At 47.5% G+C, this 24894-nt stretch overlaps 12 protein-coding genes across 12 annotated transcripts; 3 read left to right on the top strand and 9 right to left on the bottom strand.

Moving 5' to 3' along the window:
• Nucleotides 1-86: 86 nt before the first annotated feature.
• I303_102984 (uncharacterized protein) lies at nucleotides 87-2635 on the bottom strand (the record flags this gene model as incomplete). Its single annotated transcript, XM_018406330.1, has 13 exons — nucleotides 87-140; nucleotides 215-309; nucleotides 369-483; nucleotides 569-708; nucleotides 783-992; nucleotides 1056-1185; nucleotides 1271-1357; nucleotides 1429-1456; nucleotides 1582-1687; nucleotides 1761-1989; nucleotides 2049-2220; nucleotides 2292-2449; nucleotides 2531-2635. 13 exons carry the CDS (start codon nucleotides 2633-2635, stop codon nucleotides 87-89), a joined length of 1629 nt encoding a protein of 542 aa, XP_018264824.1.
• Nucleotides 2636-2987: 352 nt separating this feature from the next.
• On the top strand, nucleotides 2988-4022 carry I303_102983 (uncharacterized protein; the record flags this gene model as incomplete). Its single annotated transcript, XM_018406329.1, has 3 exons — nucleotides 2988-3564; nucleotides 3642-3748; nucleotides 3828-4022. The coding sequence occupies 3 exons, from the start codon at nucleotides 2988-2990 to the stop codon at nucleotides 4020-4022; spliced, it is 879 nt and encodes a 292-aa protein (XP_018264823.1).
• A 1633-nt stretch (nucleotides 4023-5655) lies between these two features.
• On the bottom strand, nucleotides 5656-7675 carry I303_102982 (uncharacterized protein; the record flags this gene model as incomplete). Its single annotated transcript, XM_018406327.1, has 5 exons — nucleotides 5656-6488; nucleotides 6557-6761; nucleotides 6865-6990; nucleotides 7074-7192; nucleotides 7330-7675. The coding sequence occupies 5 exons, from the start codon at nucleotides 7673-7675 to the stop codon at nucleotides 5656-5658; spliced, it is 1629 nt and encodes a 542-aa protein (XP_018264821.1).
• Nucleotides 7676-8272: 597 nt separating this feature from the next.
• Nucleotides 8273-8817, bottom strand: I303_102981 (uncharacterized protein; the record flags this gene model as incomplete). The annotated part of the gene is made up of 3 exons (XM_018406326.1): nucleotides 8273-8404; nucleotides 8471-8507; nucleotides 8693-8817. The coding sequence occupies 3 exons, from the start codon at nucleotides 8815-8817 to the stop codon at nucleotides 8273-8275; spliced, it is 294 nt and encodes a 97-aa protein (XP_018264820.1).
• A 536-nt stretch (nucleotides 8818-9353) lies between these two features.
• Nucleotides 9354-10928, top strand: I303_102980 (uncharacterized protein; the record flags this gene model as incomplete). The annotated part of the gene is made up of 7 exons (XM_065968672.1): nucleotides 9354-9946; nucleotides 10026-10051; nucleotides 10124-10235; nucleotides 10331-10427; nucleotides 10518-10611; nucleotides 10706-10779; nucleotides 10845-10928. 7 exons carry the CDS (start codon nucleotides 9354-9356, stop codon nucleotides 10926-10928), a joined length of 1080 nt encoding a protein of 359 aa, XP_065824744.1.
• A 430-nt stretch (nucleotides 10929-11358) lies between these two features.
• Nucleotides 11359-12570, bottom strand: I303_102979 (uncharacterized protein; the record flags this gene model as incomplete). Its single annotated transcript, XM_018406324.1, has 2 exons — nucleotides 11359-12141; nucleotides 12310-12570. The coding sequence occupies 2 exons, from the start codon at nucleotides 12568-12570 to the stop codon at nucleotides 11359-11361; spliced, it is 1044 nt and encodes a 347-aa protein (XP_018264818.1).
• Nucleotides 12571-12918: 348 nt separating this feature from the next.
• I303_102978 (uncharacterized protein) lies at nucleotides 12919-14160 on the bottom strand (the record flags this gene model as incomplete). The annotated part of the gene is made up of 5 exons (XM_018406323.1): nucleotides 12919-13056; nucleotides 13182-13340; nucleotides 13456-13657; nucleotides 13741-13900; nucleotides 14040-14160. 5 exons carry the CDS (start codon nucleotides 14158-14160, stop codon nucleotides 12919-12921), a joined length of 780 nt encoding a protein of 259 aa, XP_018264817.1.
• Nucleotides 14161-14939: 779 nt separating this feature from the next.
• On the bottom strand, nucleotides 14940-16124 carry I303_102977 (uncharacterized protein; the record flags this gene model as incomplete). Its single annotated transcript, XM_018406322.1, has 5 exons — nucleotides 14940-15035; nucleotides 15124-15285; nucleotides 15401-15587; nucleotides 15731-15944; nucleotides 16055-16124. The coding sequence occupies 5 exons, from the start codon at nucleotides 16122-16124 to the stop codon at nucleotides 14940-14942; spliced, it is 729 nt and encodes a 242-aa protein (XP_018264816.1).
• Nucleotides 16125-16601: 477 nt separating this feature from the next.
• On the bottom strand, nucleotides 16602-17736 carry I303_102976 (uncharacterized protein; the record flags this gene model as incomplete). Its single annotated transcript, XM_065968671.1, has 5 exons — nucleotides 16602-16709; nucleotides 16800-16958; nucleotides 17127-17313; nucleotides 17391-17571; nucleotides 17667-17736. The coding sequence occupies 5 exons, from the start codon at nucleotides 17734-17736 to the stop codon at nucleotides 16602-16604; spliced, it is 705 nt and encodes a 234-aa protein (XP_065824743.1).
• Nucleotides 17737-18179: 443 nt separating this feature from the next.
• I303_102975 (uncharacterized protein) lies at nucleotides 18180-19355 on the bottom strand (the record flags this gene model as incomplete). Its single annotated transcript, XM_018406320.2, has 6 exons — nucleotides 18180-18216; nucleotides 18358-18422; nucleotides 18484-18645; nucleotides 18754-18979; nucleotides 19086-19248; nucleotides 19316-19355. The coding sequence occupies 6 exons, from the start codon at nucleotides 19353-19355 to the stop codon at nucleotides 18180-18182; spliced, it is 693 nt and encodes a 230-aa protein (XP_018264814.2).
• A 712-nt stretch (nucleotides 19356-20067) lies between these two features.
• I303_102974 (uncharacterized protein) lies at nucleotides 20068-22353 on the top strand (the record flags this gene model as incomplete). The annotated part of the gene is made up of 6 exons (XM_018406319.1): nucleotides 20068-20509; nucleotides 20594-20710; nucleotides 20817-21196; nucleotides 21302-21606; nucleotides 21734-21932; nucleotides 22048-22353. The coding sequence occupies 6 exons, from the start codon at nucleotides 20068-20070 to the stop codon at nucleotides 22351-22353; spliced, it is 1749 nt and encodes a 582-aa protein (XP_018264813.1).
• Nucleotides 22354-22612: 259 nt separating this feature from the next.
• I303_102973 (phosphoserine transaminase) lies at nucleotides 22613-24058 on the bottom strand (the record flags this gene model as incomplete). Its single annotated transcript, XM_018406318.1, has 3 exons — nucleotides 22613-22695; nucleotides 22803-23777; nucleotides 23887-24058. 3 exons carry the CDS (start codon nucleotides 24056-24058, stop codon nucleotides 22613-22615), a joined length of 1230 nt encoding a protein of 409 aa, XP_018264812.1.
• Between the last annotated feature and the right edge of the window lie 836 nt (nucleotides 24059-24894).

Below are 24894 nucleotides of genomic sequence, written 5' to 3'. Positions count from 1 at the left end.
AGGTTGATGGTAATGATGTTATGCATGTTTTGCGGATGTTACAACACTTTATTGGCATTCCGCAACGATCATACCGATTGCTATCGCTATGACGTTGGATGAGAGCCGAACAAGATATCCGATAATGATTTTGGTGAGTTCTGTCATAACGCCTGATCAGATATATCCAATAGCCGGTTGGTAATGTGAGCTTGAGCTGCAATTGATGCCTCACCTTAAGCTCCAATACATGCGTGATCCGCACTCCGTGCTTCCTGTCATCCAGCAGTCCCGCAGAATCAAGCCGTCGAAGTTTGAAGTGTATCCCGGCTGTTAGATTACGATAAGTCAGCTGCGTCTTTCGAAATCTTGTTTCCATGCCAGCTGACCGGGTAGTCTTGACGGTTCTTTCACCCTCAACATCAGTTCAAACAATGGAAACGAGTTCAAGCCCTTGATTACGATCCCCAAGCCCTTCTCCACGCCGATCAAGCCAATGCGTATCTGGTCAATAGCAGGTCATCAGCCTTCACCTCAGCTCAACGCGTCTCAACGGTTCAGAGAGGAGCAATTTAGGAAGAAGCCTCACCAAAGCAAAAAGTTCAAAATAAGTCAGAACAGTCGGAAAGAGGAACGCCGACACCGTGAAGAGGAGGGTTCCCAAGAAAAGCTGATCCACATCATATTCATATGAATCCGTTCGTTTCCTCAAAACATTCCATCTTTTGCCTGTGCCACCGGAGTATGAGCTGTAAGCGTGAGCTGCATTCCCCAAAAACCTGGAAAAGCGGGCAGGAGCTTACCTCGGAACAGGTTCCATAGTCCGCTCAACGATTCCAATTGCCAATCAAATATCCACCTCATAATCACATGACACAGGTAAAAGTGCGCGGTAAGGATGCTAATCGAATCTTTGAGAAACGAGATGGTGAATGTCAAGCCGAGCATTGAGAGGGAGGCGACTATTCGAATCAGGGCGGGCAGTATGACTGGTAACAATGGTCCAACGATATCTGTGACATACATTAGCTTTCACTTTTAGGATCGATGATGAGCGAAAAGTAAGGTCTACTCACCCCCCCAGCCCTGTATGAGCGACCCTAGTCCCGTGCAAAAGAACTGACTTAATGGAGTATTGAGTTTCAAGCCGACCGGCCAATCATTCAACCACTTCAGCGCAGTTATTGGCATGTCTATGAGGTAGTCCTGCAGAGCGCAATCAGCTTACATGAAGAGAACACCGGTCAATTAAGAGACGAGAGACGAAAGGTGCAGCCGGAAGCTGACTTACATCGAAACTCTTGACTATCCCATCTTGAATAGATGAAGCGTATAAAAGGATGAACTGCCTGGCCGAATAACCCAATATCACATCGTTCTGCGATACGTTTGACAGCTAATCGTAAGCTGGTGATCGTAGGCCGGCAGGTGTTCAGAGATAGCGCTCACAAAGATGAGCCAGACTACGTTCCAGAACCTAAAGTCAAGCAAGCTTATCAGGACTAACGTAATCTCATTCGAGAGATGGTAGAAGAATGTCGAAGGGCAATAACGAGGGAGGAGTGATGAGATAATCGATGGACATAATCGATGGACACGCACTGTATGTATTTTTCAGACTTGACCTCTATAGCGTCGACCGCCCGGGTACTCTTGAACCGCTCGGGTCCTTTCAGCCTTTGAGAGAGTCGCAGAGATATCTGATCGACTGTATTCAGAAGAGAAGAGTGTCTGTCAACCAATACTTGGGATTCGTCATACCGGAGATGAAGCTTACTCACTGGTCGAGCTATAGCACCGAAGTTTACCAAGTGGTGTCTCGGCATCACATATGGCGTAGATGGTCCGTGCGCATAAATATATGAATGATAGCGGGTAGTACCACACCCTAAGGATCAGATCAAACGAAGATTTGCAAAGCTGATGTATGTACCTTCGGGTTGTCGTCGTGTCGTGAGCGATTTCGGGTCCATGTAAGAGCAACCTCTGAGCGGATTTTGACATGTTGATCTGGGGTCGCGTGTAACAATGAGCCTCCCATACATCGATCAGAAGCAGTGATGACCGACCATATTGAGCACACCCTGCAACGTATCATCCTCAGGCGTATGTCCTCCAACACCGTAATCGTCCTGTACAGCCAAATGATCGTTGCGAATTGATTTGCTCGGAGGAGTGGTTCGTAGAAAGCGGAGTCTGGTAAGATCAGGAGGACTGTACAATACCAACTCTCCTGGCTGACTAAATGTCCACCGTGAGAAATTCAATCGTCAGTCTTGTGTGACAGATCCGATCAGGAGGTGTGAGCTTACGAGCATGATATTGGGATTTTGTCGTGGTTTATCCAGAATTGCAAGTCATGCCCCTCTGAAATCGACGAAGAGCTTGGAATCTGCAAACACCAAGCGACGCCCAATATTTCCAGCTTGTATGACGCCGTTCCAGCTAATTGCAGTCCTTTCAGATCATTCTGTTCCATATATTTGTCTTAGTTGCGCATCGTTTCTCTTTAACATTGACTGATATTTGAGGATCATACAGTTCCACGTACCGGACCGTCGACCAACCCCACGACACACAATGTTGCCTGTACCCTCCATCCTACTACTAAGCCATAATTCCTGTCGATGCCAGTCTGAGGCCAAAACACTCTCATGTCGACGAGGCAATCTCAGTCTCCACTTTGGCTATTAGCAGTCCAATATGAGTGATTATCGCTGTTGCTTTTCCCTCGTTGGAGGTGACGAGGGATGGACATTGATTTGCGGAGCCCCGTCTGATAAACTGATCCGCGCTTACACCGTTTATTTTCATCTGTCTATCGGAACATCCGAACTTTTCTAGCGCAGCTCAAGTCATCATTAGTCCACAATATTTTGACTACATGTCCTCAGTATAGCGAATCACGAAATGTTCATATAGCACTATCAAAGCTTACAGATCAGCCCCAGCCCTTTTGCCAGGCCTTCCTCCAGCTCCCTCAATCACACCAAGCATAAAGCTCGATGATGACCACTCAGCCTGAGCTCGAGGCTCAATTAGATCTCCTTCAACTCCTCACGTCGATGTACACCTCCACCGAATTGATCCTTCCTGAAGACATTCAATCAATTCTCGACCAATACATAGAAGATCCTTCATCGAGCCTTCCACCTATCGAACAGCTGACCTGCGAGCTTGACTTACCTATCGACGAATACGGGGATAGTTCGAAGCACGTTCAATTCCAAATTAACCTATCTGTAGGCGGGAGCGATGAGAAAGTCAAGATACGGCCTAAACAACCCACGTTCTTGAATCGAAGTCAATATCAAGCATTACTTGATACAATCCCCAGTATAGGCATCGAAGATGAACCAAGCGAACATATCTTGAACACGGTCGAAATTGTCAAATCGGCTTTACAAGCTGTATTAGAGGAGTCCAAAGCGCAAATATCACCCACTGACTCGGATATGGACACGAAAGTAGACGAGGAGATTATCAGGGTATGGTTCTGGTTGCCCTCTTTATCGACAAGGGAGAAGAGGGACGATATGGTGAATTTCGCTAAAGAAGTGGGATTGACGGGGTTTGTTTTGGCTGGTGAGTCAGATTAAATGCACCGACAGCGCAACTACCTGTGTAGAAGATCAGATCAGCTGAACGAATGAGTGATACAGGTAAACCGGGATTATTAGCTGTCGAAGGCGGATCGCAAGTAATAGATAAGTATATGTCAAGGATCAAATCTGAATCATGGTCCGATATCCCTAAACATCATAAGAAGGTGAGTCCCTAAAAATGCAGCAAGCAAAACACCTTACGACGGTAGCTGAACAATCCGATTCGGCTTGTCTGTCATTGAGATCACTGAAAGATTACGTCGACCATTAACGTCCCCCGAAGCTCGAGCGTTCCAAGATATGCGGGAAATAACCGATACCATCACTCATTATGGACAATACAATCATCGCGGGGATATGAGCGAGGTCAAGAAGTTGATGGATCAGTGGGGCGTCGGAGAAGATTTTGGAGCTGTCATCATGAATAGCGGAGCCTAGTGGCTGGTGGCTAGTGGCTGGCGGCTAGTAGTCCATCTTGATATACAGTACGCGGAGGCTCGTAAGATATCTGGAAATACGGTACTGTGCAGTACAGTAATCTGTTCTTGGACTGGCGTCACAATCAATTAGCATTTCAGCATTTCATCATTTGTCATTTGGGTCATTGATCATTACATTTCAGAAAGTAGCATCGCAATCAAACATTGTTGTATGTATAAATCGTATCTTGCATTACGGCTTACACACTGATATAAAACGTCAATCTGTAAGCCGACTTGGAACGTGAGCCGACTTGAAAGTAGCGCCGACCACTACTCTAGAATATCTTGGCTTGGGACTAAAGACCCGATTGCCTCGCTACTCGACAAACTCTTCTGGCCTTCCCGCCGTTCTCTTCCTCCCATCTTAGTCTTGCCCTGCTACCGCTTGATCGTCTTCCCCGGAGAGTTGTCTCAGCTTCTCTCATGCTTACAACTCCAGCTCGAGCAAGGACAAAGCAAACACCCCAAACCATATCCACAGCAGAACAACCTATTCCACCAGGCTGGTCTACCATCATGCGACGCATCGCCAGGGTACCATTCTTCGTATCTGCTTTTGCTCTTACTCTTAGTCTGGCCGTCACTCATAGACGATGGTGTGGCCGACAAAGATAGACCTGGCATACTGCAAACCCCATCACATCGAAAAAAGTATCAGTCAGCGTCAACTTACTGTGCCAAGTGAAGATTCCAGAATTTGAGCGCCACCAAAAGATCGAAAGTACGACAGACTGAGGGAGTGAGTTGATTTTTGAGTGTTTGGTACATAGAGTTAGCAACTCACACTTGATCCTGGGCCGTGTCTGCCGCCGTCCTACTGGGGTCACCAGATTTGGCAGACCCGATGCTCCCGTCGCCATTGGCGTTGACATTATTGGCAAACTGAGACCGCGCTGACATACCCTCTTGAGCAGTAGGTTGAGAGCTAATAATATCTCGCGTGGCGCTGCGAGCAGAATCAGTACAAGATCCGATTAGCGCAGTCAAGCGTCGAACAGTGGTAAGTCGACGCGAGTCACTTACCTGTGTAAAGTACTCATATCGTCTCTTGTCCTGTTTCCGGACTATGTTGTATCGAAAATCACGGCCACAAATCCTGCTTTATTTGTACTCTGTAAAATATATAGAAGGATGCAGCGGTTCTGGGATTTGAGGGGAATTTATAGTATACGCATATAGCATGTGGAAAGTGTTGAACTCTGCTTTATACCTGTTGACTAGATAGTCTTCCTTGCATTTCACCATATGTAGACGCTGCATATCACATCATACTTGTCACACCTTGCTTCGCCTACGTCCAAGAAGGGATTCCTACCTCAAAGGAAGGACGTGACTCATATCGAGTGGAACGACCAAAAGCCATATTCGGCAGTGTGTCGGAGTTGCTTTGAAAGGTTTGGTTTTTGTAGCATGACGACAACGGTTGCAAGTTTCCAAGTCATAAGTCTTGACTGGGCGCGCAGTCATACCATTGGGCCTTGCGCACGAAGAGACGTTTCTGAGATGCGATATTCCGCTCTCATGCTGCATCAAGCAGAATCGTCGTCCTGGTTCACAGTGCGTTTGCCGAGCCCCAGCCATGGAGAGGCTCATTTACCTCGGACGACTTTCTTCTTCCTGAATAAGACACTATTGACCTCTGGACCCGGACCAGAAACAGAAGTCGTGACCTGGCCAGACTGAGGATGGCGAGGTACGGTCGAATTAGGCTTGACGGCTTGTGAGGGCGATGTCACAATTTGAGCAGGCGGCGGGATAACGGTGAGACTGTCTTCCTGTTGTTTCTTCTGCTTCTCTACTGAGTGCACCTGATCTTCTTCTTGCCGTTTCCGCTTGATCCCCAAGTCCACCTTGTCCATTTTCTTCACCGAAGCAGTCGTCGGTGAAGGTGAAGGTGCGAAGAAATCCACCATCGGCGCTTTGGTTTTGGGCTTCTCTTTCTCTAATTCCGGAACGACAAACTTCTCTCCAGCCTTTTTACGCACTGCCTTGTACTTCGACTGATTACCTTCTAGCCTAGAGCGTTCTGCAGTCTTTCCTGTCTCTTCACTTTGTGATGCCCTGTGGGTCAGATGAGGAGGCAGAGTTTGCCGTATATCGTTGAGCTGAGAAGTGGGGTACGAGCCTGGTATAGAGCTTGGCGGTGAACTAGGAGAAGAGACTCTTTGAATGGGCCGTCGAGGCGCATGTAGTTTGGGCGGAGGTATCCTGGGACCTTGGCCTTGACCTGGACCTTGTACCGCTTGTTGAGCAGCTTGTTGAAACCCTTGAGGCAAATAAGGATTTTTGAATAGCTGATTAGGTTCATTCTTGGATTTTGACGGAGCAGGCGGTATATACTTGCCCGATGCGTGCGTCATAGCTACCCTAGCTCGTTGAGCTTCTAGACGGGCTTTGGCAATCGCATTTTGAGGTTTCGGGACTGCTCGTATCAAACATACTCAGCTGAGGCAAAGAGACACAGCGGATACTGGTAAATTTGGAATGCACCTGACGAGCTCAACCCTCCAGTACCGCTCCCACCGAGTCTGTTCCTGCCCCATCCTGACCCTCTGGCAGGGGACTTCTTGTCAGGCATGATCTTGTCCATTACTACTATCCTCTTGGACGCCTTTTCCTCTTCTAGCTGCTTATAGCGCGCCGCGACTCTATCGGCAGCTTGTGTCTGACGCACAGCAAAATCCTCTTTCGCTTTCTGCAAACAGCCATTCCGGTCAAGCTTCAGCGATACCCTCATCACCGCTTGACCCGAATTGGAACTGATCAATGATAAGGACTGCAGAATGAAGCGGCCTCACCTTGTACATCCGCCTCCAGCCAGAGGTCCTCGGCACTCCATGTCTATCTTGACATCGCTCATGAAACAAAGGGTAGTCTTGAAGCATGAAGATCTCGTATAACCAGTCTGTATCTTTCTTGATGTGCTATGCGAGACAGACAGAGTTATCAGCTGTTTGTTACTCTTTAGCCACAAGCTACACCCATCATAGTGTGGAAGTTGACTTACCGGTGAATTCGTCTCGACTTCTTGAAGCTGCTCAATCGGCATATCATCGAGTAACGGCTTGATGAGCGGATATTCTAGATCACCTATATCCCATATCCTAGCTGAGTTGGTTTTCACCACTACAGGCCCGACATCAGAATCATCAGCTTCGATGCATAGACATTCACCAATATGACGTTCGGGCACCCGATTGTTGGGTATGGACGGCCTGTTGGGCTGTGCTAAGAGTATGAGAGGGAGAAGATGCCTTACTCACCACCTATGCACAACGTCCTCAGACTTCTCACTCCACCTTGATGACTAAGCTCGTCAGATCTCCCACCTCGCCTCATCTCCTGGAGCTCCCTCAGCCTCTCGTCGACGTTTTTGTACACCCGCCCAGTTGAAGGTCCAGCTTGAGCATTTGCTTTTTGTTTCCCGCTTGGATGCTTGGTCCTCGATGACGAAATTCCCGCCACTCCGAAAGTAGACTCGGAAGGGAGATGCGAGGCGATAGGTGCTGCGCTGTTGACGACCAGAGGGACGGCGTGGTTGCTGTGGACTTCATTATTACCGAACAAGTCGTCCTCCTCTTCGTACTCTAGCATCCGGTGATCCGACATATTGTTATACAGCTGTTCTTGAAAGGCAAGCGGCGTGCGAATCAGATTTCGTCACAGCTTTTATTGGGAACGGAGGATAGTCGACGATTGTCTGACTACCTGACGCTGAGGCTTCTGCATTTATAGTGGTGTTCGAGTATGAAGATGCAAATGATGTGCAAAAACGAGGATAAGAGGATGGAGGTTGATTAGATTTGTACCACCTCCACCTCGTCATCTTACATCGGCGCACAGACCCGCTCAATCTGTCAGATCCATTCTTCACATACATGTAGCACTGCTTCCAGAATGCATGCACGATAGCATGTCCGACATCACATACATCCCACAAGTCCGGACAGAACCCGACGTATAGCAAACAGCAACGATAAAGGCAAGATGAAAAGAAAAGGCGCTCCCTCCAAGAGTTTACAAGAATATAGGACAAGAGTGAAAGAGTAGTACCCAGGTAGAGCAACTAACGTTGATGGACCTCCTCTTCCCTATCGCGTCTGTGGTATGGTGATTCATGTCACCACTGAGATGAGACACTGAGATGAGACACTGAGATGAGACACTGAGATGAGACACTGAGATGAGAGCTTCGTTACATCACTGTCACATCGTTGAGTCAGCTATCCTATCTTCTTGGAGGTTGATCACGGCTAGCTCACAGGAGCAACAACCAGACTGTTCGACTGGTGCGTAAGGATCTTCGCCCTTTTGTAGCGGACCCCACAGCGAAGGGATCTAGTCACCCTGTCAGCTGTATAGATCTTTGAATAACATTCCGGCAGCTGATTGTGGTCGACTCACAAGTGGGTCTTTTGTGGATCGACAATGATTGATCAAACTAGCATCGTATTCACCGTCAGCTCGGGATTCCAAACTATTCCCCTTCGAACGGTCCAGATCCGCTTGTGCATCTCATCTTCATCCTCTTCAAACTCGACTTCTCTCAACATCATCAGAACAGTAGAAGGGGGGAAGGTGGGGAGACGACGCCGTACTAAAATGTGGAAGAAGGTCGCGACTTACTTCAAACTAGCTACACTGACCATGACTCTAGGTCTAGCTAGTTCCTCCCTCAATCGATGATTATGCTCCATCAATCTTCTGAGCTTCAGTTCATGCATAGTAGCTTTGTTGGTTCTGGAAGACATGGTGTTGCTGTTGCTATGGTATATATGGTATAAAGGAGGGTACTGGTCAAAGTGATCAAGTCAGCTAACGTTCTCGCCTGCTCCCAAGTAGTCAATGGAGCCGACTAACCTAGGTTGGATTCTGATTTTTGGTTGGCAGGGTTTTGGTCAGGCCGGACGTTGAACTGAGATATAAATGAAATGAAAGATATAGCTATAGCGATGAGATCAAAGATGTAACAACGGCAAATCCTTCATCACTCACTCATTCACTCAATGGTATAAAGGGATCAAAGCGCAATCACCGCTTAGCGCTCAGACCATCTCTTCATCCCTTGAAAAGGTACCGTAGATGAACACGCACAGACCACCGTGAATGATACACATACAGTAAACGTCACCTTGACTAACCCAATATTTTTCGATCATCTCAATACTTCCTCCATCGTCCGATCTTCTTCATCTATCTGATATATGTTATCACTATCGCCTGTCCCCACTTATGGCATGAACTGGTCACCCTGTACTGACTTGACTGATCACTTGATATTACCAAGATGCCTCCCAAAGCGCCTCATCGAAACAAGCGCGCACGATCACCTCCTCCAGCCTCGGACAACGAAGAGTCGCAATCCACAATAACTCCGCCACCCAAATCCAAAAAGCCTAGATCAAGCAGAAACCACGCTACCACAACAGCAGTCAATAACTCGAAACCCAAGGAAAACACAACTACGAAGGGCTCAGAAGCCAAGCAAAATAGTGAGAAGGAGGATTCGAATGATGACGAGATGTCATCCGAGCCATCTAGCTCTGTGGCCTCCGAGAATAGCCATCTCGATGTCGGACGAGTCCTTGATGACGACCTTGATGACGAAGATAGGTCAAGCAAGAACCAATCGAGGTCCACCCATCCATCTGACAGAGAAGCTTTCGAAGCTATCATGAGCGAAATTAGTCCGATGACGAAAGAACGATTCAAGAGGTTCCTCAACTCTTCTCACAAATACCTGGAAATTGAGAGAGCCAAGGAGATGCAGTTCACGGATGACACATCGAACAAGGTCAGGGAATTATGGGACGTCATCACGGAAGATGTAGCAGATGAGGAGGAGGCTGAAGTCAAACAAGACGAGGGCGAGATAAAGGCGTAAGGCCTTTTTCATACTTGAACACGATAGATTATCGATTGACTGATTTACTGTATCTCGTGATCACGTTGGCCTCAGTGAGAAGCTCGCGAATGCGCTCGCTGGTCAGTCTACCTCCTTACAAATCCTTCTTGCGAGAGACAGCTCCCAGCCCTATGCTGAAGACCGGATCCTAGCACCGCTCGAGAGATTGAAGGCTCAATCCGTCACCACACTGAAAGAAGTCAATTATACGCTCAATCAGGCGTTTCAGAACTCACTTGAGCCCCTCAAGGGAGATGAGATCCTGTAGGTACCCATGCCGCTGTAGGGACATAAAGTATTTGCATCTGCATTCCACGAATCATGAGGCGCTGCTGACGCTTTTCACTGGCCGATGTAAGTCAACAGCTCAAGAAGTGGCGCGAACACCAGGTCAACCTGGCCCGACAGACTGATGAGAAGTGGGATAGCACAGTAGCTTTCATGGCTGACAGGAAGGTAAAGTGCCCCCTGCCTGTCCGATTTGGTGCCCGGTTGCTACAGCAGTAGGCTGACGATGCGACTCTGTACTTCACGCTCGCCCTGCAGGCTAAAATGGAAGACATCATGAGGCAAATCCTGGAAGTCAATACCACCAAGAGGAAGATCGTCGAAAAAGCCAAGGTCGACTTTGACGCCATGTGTAAGCACAAACGAAACCTTGCTCTTACCGCTAATGTGCTGCGAGGGGTCAGATACTGGAAGAGGGTAAAGCGCTGAAGCTTTCTGATTCGCAGTGAAGCGCCACGCCGAAGAGGTAGAGGGATTTAGACAGGAGGTGATCAACAGCAAAGAGAAATATCGCAATAAGGTGGGTTCTTTCTGACCACACGAAAAACGGTGAGGATCTGACGACTAATAAACGCTTGAATTAAGATTATCAAAGCCACGGATGAAGATCGAAAGAAAAAAGAGGTCAATATGCTGGTAGAGCAATTCCTTCGACAGTCCAACTCTTAAGTCACTCTCCTCGAACAACACTTATTGGATCCAACGACTGACCCTCAATGATATCCGGCCTGAATCAGTAAATGGCTTTGAAGTTGTATGTGTTAATTAAATGGGATTCCGATCTAATCAGACACATTTCAAATGATCGAGGAGGCAGAGTGGAGTATTGAACACAAGTTGACCCCGTTGTACTTAGAGCTATGATACATGTATTCCCTACTATGTATATACAACAAGTTTGGAGCATGTATGTGATTATGTATGTGATGTTATACCTCTATTGTACATTCGAGTGTGTTACCTTTCGGCCCATACCCCTGAATATTCTCATCGATTTGTACTGTATCTCTTCATCGGTGCAATGTGATTTACTCGCCATCTAGTCCCGATCCGCTCGGACCTCAGCCATTTGGCGGCTCTGATATGACAATCGGACAAATTATGCTTGATATATCGCATCGTACCGTATCTTCATGAGCGGACTGACCACTCCCGTATCTTGCTTCACCCTATACAGCCCGACGCTGACTATCCCCAAGACGGCGAGGACTAGAGCTTTTAAGCCCATCTGTCGCTTTTTCGGTATCTTCCTATTTTGCGCTGTCGCCTTGAAGTCAGGGTCTTCAATGGTTTTCCCATTCAGCTTAGGCGTGGCTTGGAAAGCTTGATCCTCCTTTTCATCCGGACCAATCGAATGCGAATCTAAACTTGCTTTCAAAGTCGATACTGAATTTGAACTTGAATCTGAACTTGAATTAGGTTTCCTTCTCTCGAATTTATCTAAAGGCGATGACCCCCTGAAATAACTAACCACCTTCATACCGCCTACCACGCTGTGCCAAGTGGCCATACCCACCAAGCTCAGATAACTGATCCAGCTAATCGGGGAACGGAGGTTGTAGCCTACGAACTCCCAATTGAGCTCTGAAGGACTAAGGGAGTTGATTGGAGGTTGGCTCGAAGAGGGGATCAGACGATGTGTGAATATGTGGGTTAAGACCATGAGCGATAAAGGGTATGCTATAATCTGATGTATCTGTCGAGGGAGACGAGATCGAATACTTCGCCAATACCCTTGATTTAATTTAGTGCCCGCTGTTGAGCTTGAGCTTGAGGGGAGTATGAGGAGGATGCGACGAAGGATGGAGAATGAAGTGTGTAGGGCGAGGGGAATGTAAATTAGGAGAGGCTCGAGAGGGATATACAGGTCTCGGGCGATCATCTGAATGAGGATACAAAAGAGACAGTCAGTTTTAATCTTGAATGAGGATCAAGCGAAGAAAGAGATGATGAGTGGGTATTAGTATATACACATCAAGGAGAATATGAAATTCGCATCGCGCTAATTCAGGTGAGATAGAACGAAATCGATTGGCACGGCGCAACTCACCATAGTCTTATCGGCGCCTTGCAGCCCAGCAACAGAAGCTACCACCGGACTAGCCAAATGCGGGATCAGGAAAACCGTGAATACCATTGCCGATGTATTTTGAGTCAAGGTCAAGAACTTGATCGTCTCTCCTTTGCTCGACATTCGTATGGCTGCGCTCGAGGGTATCTTAAAGAATGACGGCTTGTGTGAATATTCGTTCTCATTTTCATGCTGCGCGAGCTCGTGAGGCATCGGTATGTCTGGAGGAGGAGGCGACATGGTGATCAGATAGACCACCTCAGAGCGAGGACCAAAGTCGGAGACGATCAAGAATACAAATTGAATGCAGGATCAAGCAAAATAATGTATTGCGAGTCGATTGATTGGTCGTTCATGTTTCTTCGAGACTCGATATTTCACGAAAGTGGAGGTTGAGTTCTGCAACTTCAGCTCAATCGACGCGGTGACAATAAATACCAGTGAAGATATGCATAAAACCCAACGTAGTATTGTCCATACTAATAATCAGACTCTGCTTTGACTAAGTACTGATTTGTTGGCTACACATCGTCGAGGAAATCCTCCAAAATGCCCATCTAGCCTTCCACAAGATGCAGCTTCTATATTTCACACTACCCTCTCGCTTGCCCTACCAGCCTCGACAATCGGTAAGTTCACACCGCGTTCTCCTCTCGACTCAGTCTTGGCTTTTCTGCGGTGTTCAAAGAACCAAACTACCATACAGCCCATGATACTTGCCATTATCTGCGCCACCGACAACATATCGTCAGCCTCCCGTCCCACGCCACGCCCAAGGAGAAGTCGGCAATCTCGCCTACTTGGCAACATCGCAGCAGATGTCCGATGCGGTAGCAGAGAGATGAACTCACCGTCGACGCAATCATCATCCAAATCACTGCTCCGGGATAAGCATTGAACTTCGGTCTAGCATTATCCACATTCTTCTTGACAATTACCAAGTACGCAATCTGTCCGATCAACGCAGCCCACGATACGATTGTAATAGGATAGAAGATTGCTGCTGTGATCTGCATCCCCAACAAAACAAACCAGAAACAGAAGCTTAAAATCAGCCAAAAGCTTTACGAAATCTAAGCTTCGAATCAAAGGTGTTTGTGTTTTACCGAGCGTGAGCAGACTTACGCCACACATCTTCCTAAACCTCAAAGTGATCAAGAACATGATCAGACCTATACCCACCAGGGTAGTCGAGATGTAAGTCGTGATTCGCCAGATACCCATCTTGGTGTGCATCGCCTCGATGATCGCATCTCGATCTGTGAGGGATAAGATCTCTGCGTCCGGGCGGAAATGCGGTGTGATGATGCATTTCAATGGTGGGCCTCTGCATCGACGCCAAACTGATTAATATGACAGTCTTCATTGCTATCGACCATAATGGAGCAAACAGTGATCGATTGGACTCACGTCACATTGCCAAACCACATACATCCCCCCGAACCTCCGACAGATATCTTTCTTGGGATCCCATCGCCTTGGCCCTCCTTCAATTCTGCATGAGCCAGGTTCAGCGGGGTGATTATACCTGTCGAGAGGGAGACCAAGAGCTGAAGGGTGAAAGTGATCACTGCGGGCCGATTTCAGGGGTCCATTGAACCATCAGTCATGACATACCGTCAGCTCGGTCTCAATTTGATGGATGTGAATGTTGAAAAGCAGCTCGTCTGTAGAAATTGCTTGGCCTGCCTGGTGTACGAATCACTCACAGATCATACTGGATATACCTATACCGGTCAATCTGCTCCGATTGCCATTCCCTATGGACTCGGTATGGCTCTTCGACGCATCAGCCGAAAGTGTCAGCCGGTCGTCTTTGGGTAGTACCATCATGCGAGCTTATCGTCGCCGAAGATGCGGCCGGATTATGCGAGGCGATGTTAAAGCCAAACTAGATCTGAGAAAGCAAGAGAAGAAGATAAGCAGTGACAGCCCGACCGACTGGGAATACAGTGATACGAGTACGCTGACTACGTACTCAGAACTTTTCGTACGTATTGATGGAGAAGGCTCGGGCGCGATGATACAAGTATCGCCGCCTGGCCAATGCATCAGTCTGTGCGCATCATTATCTTCTGACAATTATGGATTATTGATTACTGATTGCTGATTGTACCTGAATGCCCAATTCGGTCGACCCTCCAATCAAGGGCTTCAACTTGTATCTGGATAAATATTCAGACAGGTATGGACGATCAAAGGAGATTGTTCTCAAGAGGGATCCGCGTGCACGATCGAGTCGGCCATGTGCTTCGTGCTCAATCAGGAAACGAGATAAGAAGATGAGACCTTACCTACGCCTGAGCTATCCATCAGAGTCAAAGATCACGCCATGACCCGATAGGCTTGATGGGACTTCAAATTCTCACATGGACATGACCTGATCATCAGTCCGCAAGACCGATTGGACCGTTGGTTGCTGTGTGTTCCGATAACAACGACCGAGCTCACCTGGGATGATATTGGTTGAATGATTGACAAGATTTGATTGCAATTGCAATGGCAATCCACGATCAAGTAGGTTTCATACTGTATACAACCAAAATACAGTATACACAGGACCGATGTGCACGGGGTGCCCGATGAACAATCCTCTCCGGCTTATCATATCAAGCTGTTAGGTCGTCCTGGTTTATCGGCGGAGGATCCCTCTTGATCCCTCCAGCGATCGCACAGGCGTCGATCATGGTAAGTAGCGACATAAACTGTGGTTCCCATCAGGTGGACCGTCAGCTCTGTGAGCTGCAGCGAACATGCACAGCATAAAATCATGCACTAGAAGAATCAACCTACCATCAGGAAAAAGACATAGACAAACCCATTATCCAACTTAACTCTCATCTCAGGGACACACCCCTTCAATCTATGTTTGAGGTAAAGCGTAGCACTTGCGTTCCCGATGAAAAGAAGGAAGACGGATGAGACGAATGCCCATATTGTCGTTAATGCTGCTCTCTACCTCGAACACAATGGAACAATGACATAAACCTTCAAGTCAGCGCAGGGGGTTTGACATTGACTAATCACAAAGCGGTCTCAAAGCTGGCTCATATGAGGTATTCTCACTTACATCGTAGAATCCAGGTAAAAATGGGGCGACTGAAAATAGTAAGAAGCCCAGAACGGTGAGACCCAGCGTAACGTGATTCATCAATAAGAAGCTCGTTGTAGGGAACTTTTCGGTAAGAGTCTGGTTAGATGCAAGATGCAGGTAAGATGATGAAGGCTTAAAGGCGAAGGTGCGTTGGCATATTGATCTGCAAGGTTCAAAAGCGGACTCGATGAGCCTACGGTAATGTCATATCACGGAACAGTAGGCTTGATACTGTACTGTGCTCAGAGATAGGCTTTGAAGGGCATTGAAATGCAGAGCATACAGTAGCGGAGCAGATCAACCCACTTTTCTTTCTGATACTTCATACACCCTCCTCCGGGTCCCATCAATATCCGAAACGTCTTCTCCGCCTCCGCCTCCGCTCCTTGCTCATCTCGTTTTCTTTGATCGTTCTCTATTACGGTATAATTCTTCGGCTTGTCCGTGATTTCGTATAGGCTCAGTCCGGTGGCTGTGGGCGGTGAGAGAACGAAGAGGACCATGAATATTATGGTCAAGACTGACGTATGCGATAGTATATACATGTACGTAGGACACGGCAAGGATTCATCAGCAAGCTTGGTCAGACTGTTTATGGTGTGGTACTGTATGAAGATGAACGGCACTCACCAGGAATGACGGAATGCCAGAACTGACGTCTCCACTGGATCCGCTTTTGGAAGTACACGGTCGTTCTCATCGTGACCAGCTTGTTGGTGTCGACGTAAAGTCAGAGGTGAAGGCAATATGGCGAATGATGAAACTGAGTGGTCCTTTTCTCTTCGCGCATCACATGATTGTTAACAGATAGTCAGGTACCGAGTTAGTTGATAGACTGACTGACTGACTGAAGGATGCTGAAGCCGGGCTGCAAGCTATGTGAGAGCGTCGACGTCTGATTCGGATTTTGGCTTACGACTAGTGGTTGAAGCGACTGTCAACCTAGGATTGATTACTCGACTCATGGAATTGATAAGCATAATTTGCGAGTGGCAATTTACAGTAGAGCTGGAAGCGAGCTAACGTTGAGTCCGATAGATATGAAAGCGATGCGAGTCCCTTTCCCTGTCATTGGTGCCTGAGTGTCTATGAACATGCATACACATGCATCTATATGTACAACGCACGGACTACTTTATCCAAAATACCCAATTCTGAGCTTTGACTTCACCATGAGTCAATGCTGACTCATTTCTAAGTGATCATCCTCGGGTGGCGGTGGCCGTCCTCTAGGCATTTTCAGGCGGATGCATCCAACCCAGATAGCCAAGATCATCTGTATAGCCTATACAAATCCCAGCATGTCAGATTGATCCAGAGCTGCGTCGAATCCAGGTTAACTTCAGAAGGGGATCGTTGTCATACTGCAACTCACTACGACAGCGAAAGACAAGACCCAGTCTATACCTATATCAAAGTCAAAGGGGGGTACAGAGTATTCCAGGTGATGATGGACCAAAGCTGAGACGATGATAACTGCGATTCCGGAGAAGAGGGAAAAGACGATAGTCAGACACAGAAATGTTATTGACAGCTAGCAGGGAACATTCATATCAGCTCAACGTCCGACTCAAGGCCTGGCCTCGATCTGCGATCTGAGAACAGAATCATTACCGTTCAGCGGTACGGCAAATGGATACATGAAGAAAGGCTAAGCCTGGAATCGTGATAATGTAGGATGGAGACTATACGTAACACTCACAACCATCAGACCGGGTATGTAAGGCCCCACAGCCCAAATGGCCGTTCCCATCGCCTGGACCGCCGTGGTAATATGACATCCGACCATGAGTCTACCCTTGGGGAAATGGTTGGTCACGTTTTGGCCTGAGGGTAAATGTAGAAATTCTGCGGAAGGTTGGAAGTTCGTCGTATATTGACATTGTCTCCTGCGAACACAGGATCATATCGAAAGCCTTGTTGAGCATTTCGTCAGCAGATCTGGGAAATGAGAGGATAGACTCACTGATCGGCAGACCACATGCACCCGCCGGCTGGTCCGATCGCTATGCTGATCGGTACAGACCCTCCCCCGTTGTCAGGCTGGTATGGCGAAGGGACCGTCGAGTGTGCTATGATCCCGCTCAGACGGGGTGTGGTCGCTATAGTGGGAAGTGAGACGATCAAATCGAGTACGAAGCTGGTCACTATATCGTGTCAAGATGCAAGTCAACTTCCTGAGCTGGCTTCGCCGTGAGATTCTGGTTGAAAAAGAAGAAAAAATAGCTAGAAGAGGACTCACGTAAAAGAATGGATATTAGCCAGTATCGTTTCCATCCGACTCTCTTTTCGAAGAAGACTGTTGTGCGCATTGTCGAAGACTTTGGCAGTACCGATAGCTCCAGTACCCATGATGCAACATATGATAATCATAAGATGCGGTCAACAAGACGAAACGTAGTCCTTGACGCGTGAGTGTTTATGGATTCGAAAAGAAAGTGTCGAATGTCGATCTTGCTCGTGAACAACGCACAGCATCCAAAGGAGTGTTGATAACGGAGAGGCTGTGTAACACACTGACTCTCGGATAGCTTAGTACACTGTACGTCCCATTCTCACCATTCTCAGATGCAGCATTTCTTTGAACCGCCTTACATCCGGCAATACATAGCGTTAACAATACTAATTATGAAAGAATGAATGTAATTTGAGCAGGACGATTTGTAGAGATATTAGAGGGGTAAGATAGGGAAATCCGAACAGGCAAACAATTATCGAGAGCAGATTAACGAGCACGATGAAAGCTACATCCGGCTTAGTATGTACCTCGTCCAGTGTGACTTCGTTGCCAGCTAGAAACGAACATCAAGGACGTTAGCTTGGCGCCTCTTGGTTCTTGTCTTCATGAGCGTGAGGATTGTCTGAAGAGGGCGACAACACGGATCACTCATAAGTATCTTCTGCGGTACCCGACAGGCTTCTGAGTAGCGTACCTGTCCTTGCCATATCTTCCGAACATACCACATCCGGCAAAGCAGAGAGCGAGAGTCAGAGCGACCTGTGTGGCGCGTATATCAGCCTTCATCACATAGATCAGGCGGGAGGATGGCATTACGCACGACTCCACCTAAGGCTAGCCAGACTCCATTCCCGATTCTCGCATCGAGCACATCATTCGAGGCATCTTCAATCCTGTGTCTCGCCACCAACGCCAGAGCAAGGTCTAATGCCCATGCGAGCCATCCGGACAGTACGGAGAAAAAGAGGGAAATGAAGGTGAACTGTTCCACATCAGAGCAGCCATCAACCCCGGGATCTTGCGGGAAGGTTGTAATCGAAGAGGTGGACAGTATAGTGAAGCTGAGGATTGGGGTATTAGGTGGACTTACAATCTCCCATCCTCGACTTGAGCAGAACCAAGCGAAGAAACTCCAAATCAGACTCAAACCAGCGAATCCAGCTGCAATAGCATTCAAAATTAATGACCCCGCTAATCCCTTGATGACTGCTCTTGATAGTCCGCTATTATCTAGACCCAGGAAAGTCTCGTCGAACGTATATCCGACGTGGGGATCTGTACAAGCCGCGTTTGAGGAGTAGTCGAAGCCTAGAAAGCTGCATACAGTATCGAGAATACCAATCGAAGTAGGTCTCAGCGCAGTCGAGGTAACAGCAGGTAGGCAAATACGAGAATCCAATAAGACATGGAGAGATAACACACCTAGCTTGACCACCTTGATAACATAACCCAAAAACCCCAGCGTTCGCTCCGAGAGACGTGCTTCCGGCAGTGCCACTTCTATCAAAGCGGACTTGTAGCAAGTAGATCGTCTGGATTATAGGTACGGACAATGTGACGAGGAGGAAGAGGATGAATCCTCCCACTACGAGATTCTCATTTCAATCAGCCGGTCTCAGGTAGGCCATACAGTAACGAGTAGGTTAGCTTACGAGTCAAGAAGAACGCTGGAAACGCTGCTCGAGCTAGCATCGTGTTAGTTTGTAATACAGAATAAATCGTATAATTGATTGATGATCGATTACGTGGACTGAGGATGAGGATCATCAAGATATATAGCATTGTAATTAGTGATTATTCTTAGGAAGAGATCGCGCAGCAAATTTCAGGTGGTTATGACTCAACGTCGGAGTTCAAACAAGTTGAAAGGGATGTCTGTTTGGACTTTTGGTCATTCAACGTCAATTATTGTGATTGTCTGACGTCATTTTCCATCAACATGCCTTTATCATGGGGAAAAAGCTGAGCTGATACCACATGAGAACGCTTTGAGCCCCCGTGCACGATGATGCCGGGACTGAAACTGGAACACACAAGATGTAAAATACACATCCACACGCATTGATCGCTCATCTCCCCTTTTGCCCTTTTTCATTCTGGATCATCAAATTGCCACAATAAGAGAATGAAATGAGGTCGGCGATGTCCGGTTAAATGTTGGTGTCACTTTGCCGATATGTCCACGGTTCTGCTTCATTGCTATTGCTGGGATCTGATAACCATCTATCTCCATGATTCACTAGATGAGCAACTCACAGCTCAGACTGGTCAAGCAGCGAAATACCCATCTCGAAGCTTGCAAATCGAGTATCTCATCATCGGGGGAATTATCGACTCTCGACCACCAACATCAGGAATTACAGCAATCTCGACCGACTGAACCCCTCCGAACGGCTACCTCGAAATGTCTTCTGACCCCTTAACAATCCTTGGTTCTTCCTTATTCCTCCAGATCCTCTCTCATCTACCTCTAGAATCACTTCAGACCTGTCTGACAGTCTCCAAATCATGGACTGGACTCATCTCCTCATCCACTACGACTCTGTATCGCCCTTTAGCCCATCAGATAGGTTTAGAACCTCCACGATTGGCCAATTTAGAGGAGACTGAACGGAATACAGCCCAATCGTCTACTTGGTTAGCTCCAAGCGATCGCGGCAACTCAGAGGAGGAAAGACCTGCGGGGGGCGTAGATTGGAAAGACATCATCAGGCGACAGGTGGTCTTACAGCAGAATTGGAGGAAGGGAAGGGCGAAAGGAAAATGGATTTGTCCAGGACGGAATACGGTTTGGAGGATTAAAATTGATCAAGAGGAAGAAACGATCATCACTACTTCGAGAATTGGTCAGTGCCGACCCTCCATGTTCATTGGCTGGAATCAAGCTGTGACCCTTCAGGCGACTGTGCTGATGATGCAGTATTTGATAGACGGAATACTAGTGTCAGACTTGAAGACGTCAGAGCCATTGTTCGAGTACGAAGAGATTGGCGCATATGCTCATCTAGAGTTTGTCAAGGGGTATGCTATCTTCAATTCCAATGATGGTGAGTTTGTGAGCCTTAAACCTTTACAACCTCCACAGATCAGCCGGACCGTGCGGCCATCAAGCTATGGTCTGACAAGGTGCTGATTGTTTGCTTCTTGAAGCAGATCGGTCTTTCGAAGTTCACATAACCCCATCCGCCTTGTCCCGACTGCCACCTGACAGGCGACGGAAATTACCTCCTACGACTCGGTCAACCACCCATGGAAGAGGATATTCTTTCACCAATGAAGAGCATTACGAGCCGCTTCCCAGCGATTCGACTGAAATCCCCCCTCGCGGCCATTTGACGTATTATAAGACCCTCACGCCACGAACAGATTGTTTCGCCTTCAGGGCAAGGGTGGATAAGCAGTACACGCCCGAAGAGCGGCTGGTATTTGGGACGAGTAGCTCAGAAGAAGCGTATATATACGATTTGCAGAGTGAGAGCGACGAGGAGATGGAGAGGTTCGCATATGAGCCGAAGGACAGGGGGAGACCGAATGTGAGTGCTGCCTTAGGCGTAGAGACATTTCCGGCTTTTGGGATCCTCAGTCCGATTGAATCTGGAGAATTCTGATGCTGACGTGAAGTCTGTTCGCACTGCTAGTACATCGAGTTTGACGATGATCACTTATACATATGCCATCAATTCTCAGTCAACGTCTATTCCCGCAGGACCAAACGGAAACTCCTCACGTTCCCACCATTGTTTACAGCGCCGTTCGATGCAGCTTCAGCCATTTACACATGCTACGATACCCCGAAAGCTACTACCAAGATACGGCCGCTTGTGCACGACGACGTGCTTGTGGGCGAACTTGAGGTGGAGGGCAAATGGATCGATGATCCGGGTTTCGATGGGGTGATGATGGCTTCTGGACAAGGGCGAATAGCTGGGAGGGAGTTCTCGGCGTGAGTATCTCACATTTTCTCCGGTTGCGTTTGTCTTGGCTCGCCCAAGCCCGAGGATTGTCGGCCTGTAAATCGTATCTGTAAGTTTTACTGACACCCAAACATGTATGGTTGTCTTTGTATGCAGAATCCATTATACCTCGAACGACCTCTTCGCTATCACCAGATCAGGAACGATATACGCCTTGAGGAATTACAATGAGATCTTCGCCATACAAGACCCGGACGCCAGGGACAGGGCCGTCAATGCGAATTCGCTGGCTATCGTCCTGAGGGAGAGTCTGTTGCAGCTTTCGACGTATGGTGAACATGTGGTTGTCACCAGTGTGAGCGAATTTTTCCGATTGGTATAACTATACCTCCAAACATTCGATCTCAGTTCGGGATAGACGTCAAAGTCAGGCCAGCGTAGCTGATTTCGCCGATGGGAATTGATTATAGGGCACGAGTGTTTTCTTATTACATACAGAATCATTACCCGCCCCACCGTTCAACCGGGGTATATCGACCGCCCCCAGACCGACTGTACAGCTCACCAAATTATTGAATGTTCATCAAAAGGGGATGGGACAATGTTCATGCCTCCAAATGGATCTGGAACGTATTTATGCGGTCTACTGGGCTTTGGGCGATAGTGAAGCGGGAGGAACGGATGATTATGAAGGCAATAAGGTTTTACCTCCCCAAGAAGCGGTTGGGGATTTTGGACTATGTGTTAAAGTCTGGGATTTGAGCGTCGAGTTCTAGGTCGAGGTGAATATTCTGATTGTGTTGGGTCAAAGTGTTGTTTCCTGCTTTTGCTTGCTTCACGCCAGGATACTTGACAATTGATGATTTAATGATTTGGTGCAGTGTCACAGTCGGTAAATGCGCTGAATTAGCCTACTGTGTATGATGCCCACTGCACGCAATGCATCCCATTCCATTCCGTAGCTTAACTGTACTCTATCTATGCCAAGCGTATGAGATATGTCTTTCGGGTGTGATTTGCTATACAGCATCTGGTCTATGTGCAGAATTCGTTTATGTATTCGCATAGCAATTTGACCGAGTCGAGCGTCACGGCATTGTAGATTGAAGCTCGAATACCTGAGTGGATGCCGTCAGATGATGGTTAGCCGAAGATCGACGGCCATTCGAGTACAGTTGGACGTGAAACAGCCATTTCCCAAATTTCCTATGAGAACAGGACTCACCCCCAACACTTCTATGTCCTTTCAATTGCTTGAACCCCTTCTTCTCCGCCCCATCCAAGAACCTCTTCTCCTCTTCTGCTGCACCTTCAATAGTGAACGTCACATTCATCCAACTTCGCGCATTCTCATCTCTTACTACCAACCTCGCCTTTCCTTTCTTCTCAGCAGCTTCCAGTGTCTTATACAGCAGCTCCGCCTTCTGTTTATTCGTACTCTCCAATCCTTCTAATCCGCCCTTATCCTTGATCAGGTGTTTCAACACCAGGGCACTGACGTAGATCGGGAATGTCGGGGGAGTGTTGTACAGCGACTTGTTATCTGCTAGTATCTTGTATTCGTACGTTATCGGCGTATGAGGCACACAACCCAATTTCGAAGCTTCCGTCGTATCCACCAACAGATCATTCCTAACTATCAAAACAGTCACTCCTGATGGACCGAGGTTTTTCTGTGCTCCAGCGTAAATGATGGCGTGTTTCTCGATGTTGAGGATGGGTCTCGAAATGAAACTTGATGAATAATCAGCTACGATCTCCACACCCTCTGGAACACTCTCAAAGGGGAAAGCAGCCTCGTTCGAAGGGTCGTGCGGGAACTCGATACCGTTTATAGTTTCATTTTCGCAGTAATAGACGAACGCAGCATCTTTGCTGAAACTGTATTCGTCCTTCCTTGGTAAACGCGTCCATTTTTCCGACTTCATAGATGCTGCAATACGCGGTTCGGCGAATGCTGGACAATTGGGAAAAGGAGGTAAGGTGAGACGCTGGGCTTCGGCGTAGGCTTTGGAAGACCATGAACCGGTTAAAACGTAGTCTAAAACAGGAGGCTTGAACTCTTGAGCTGGGACGGGATTCTTGAGTCGGTGAGCTGATAAGAGATTGAGCACGACGGCGGAGAATTGGCCGGTACCGCCCCCCTGTGAGAAGAGGATGGTGTAGTTCTCTGGAATTGAGAGGAGTTTACGCAGATCGGCTAAACATGGAATATGGAACATGTAACATGGAAATTCAGACGATCTCAGCCAGAAATCTCGATTCAACTTATACAACAACAATCAGGTAATGTGGAAGGATTTGCTCACCCTCGGCACCCTCGATCACAGCTTTGAACTCTTTGCCACGATGTGAAAGCTCGCAGATACCCATTCCGGTGTCATCGTAGTTTAGTAGACCTTGAGCGGCCTCTTCAAGGACGCTGCCTGGAAGAGGGGATGGTCCAGCGGCGAAATTGTGAACTTGATCTCGGGTGGGCATGGTCGTTTATACTGTTTTTCAATATTATTATATACAAGTACTTATCGAAGGACAAATCTCATTGATGATGTATGACATTAATGAAATCTGAACGATACTTAACTCATTATTCCATCTTTATGACTTTTCGACGATCCCGAATACGCGGTTCAAAATTCCGAAATATCCCAGTTACGCCATCAGTCACTCGAGTCAATCGATTGTCGAGTGCTACACCGTGGGAGATTGAACAAGGTTAAAGCAATCGAATTCACAGCCAAGAAATAAGGTAAAACCCCCTGGGGCCTAGATCAACGAGTAGCCGAGTACCAAATCAACAACGTAAAATCATGCATGCGCAAATGACGAATGACTCACTCATCTATCAATCGATCAAGCTGTTATAGTGAGCAGAATCCATGGACTGCGTTGATCAGTCGCAGCTGTGTGTAAGGAAGTTTCCGGCTGTCAGTCGTTAAAGTCGAGATCAAGATCAAGGTCTGCCCCGCTATCTCTGAGGAAAGAAGGATGATGTGAATGTTTGAGTGGAATCTAGTTGAGTTAGCGGTGAATAGTGTAAGCTCAAGCTTTCCCTGTCTGTCTCTGTATTGATTTGATTTGATTTGATTCGTCATTGAATTCCAAACAGATCTCAATTGATTGATAATCTTATCGTTCGATCCGCTCTTAGCTCATGCAGAAACCTAATTCACATCCACCACCTCGCAATCGTGCGTGTACCAAGCAACTTCGCGACTCCGTGGTCGTCATGAAAAGGAGAAGGATGGCAAGATGATTCTCGTCAGACGTCTCTTCGATCTCTACTGTGCTTTCCCGAGCCTATACACCGTGACTTC

The sequence above is a fragment of the Kwoniella dejecticola genome, chromosome 3 (assembly GCF_000512565.2).
Source record: "Kwoniella dejecticola CBS 10117 chromosome 3, complete sequence".
Classification (NCBI taxonomy): domain Eukaryota; kingdom Fungi; phylum Basidiomycota; class Tremellomycetes; order Tremellales; family Cryptococcaceae; genus Kwoniella; species Kwoniella dejecticola.
Note: the sequence above shows the minus strand (reverse complement) of the source record. Positions and strands in the feature narration are given on the sequence as shown.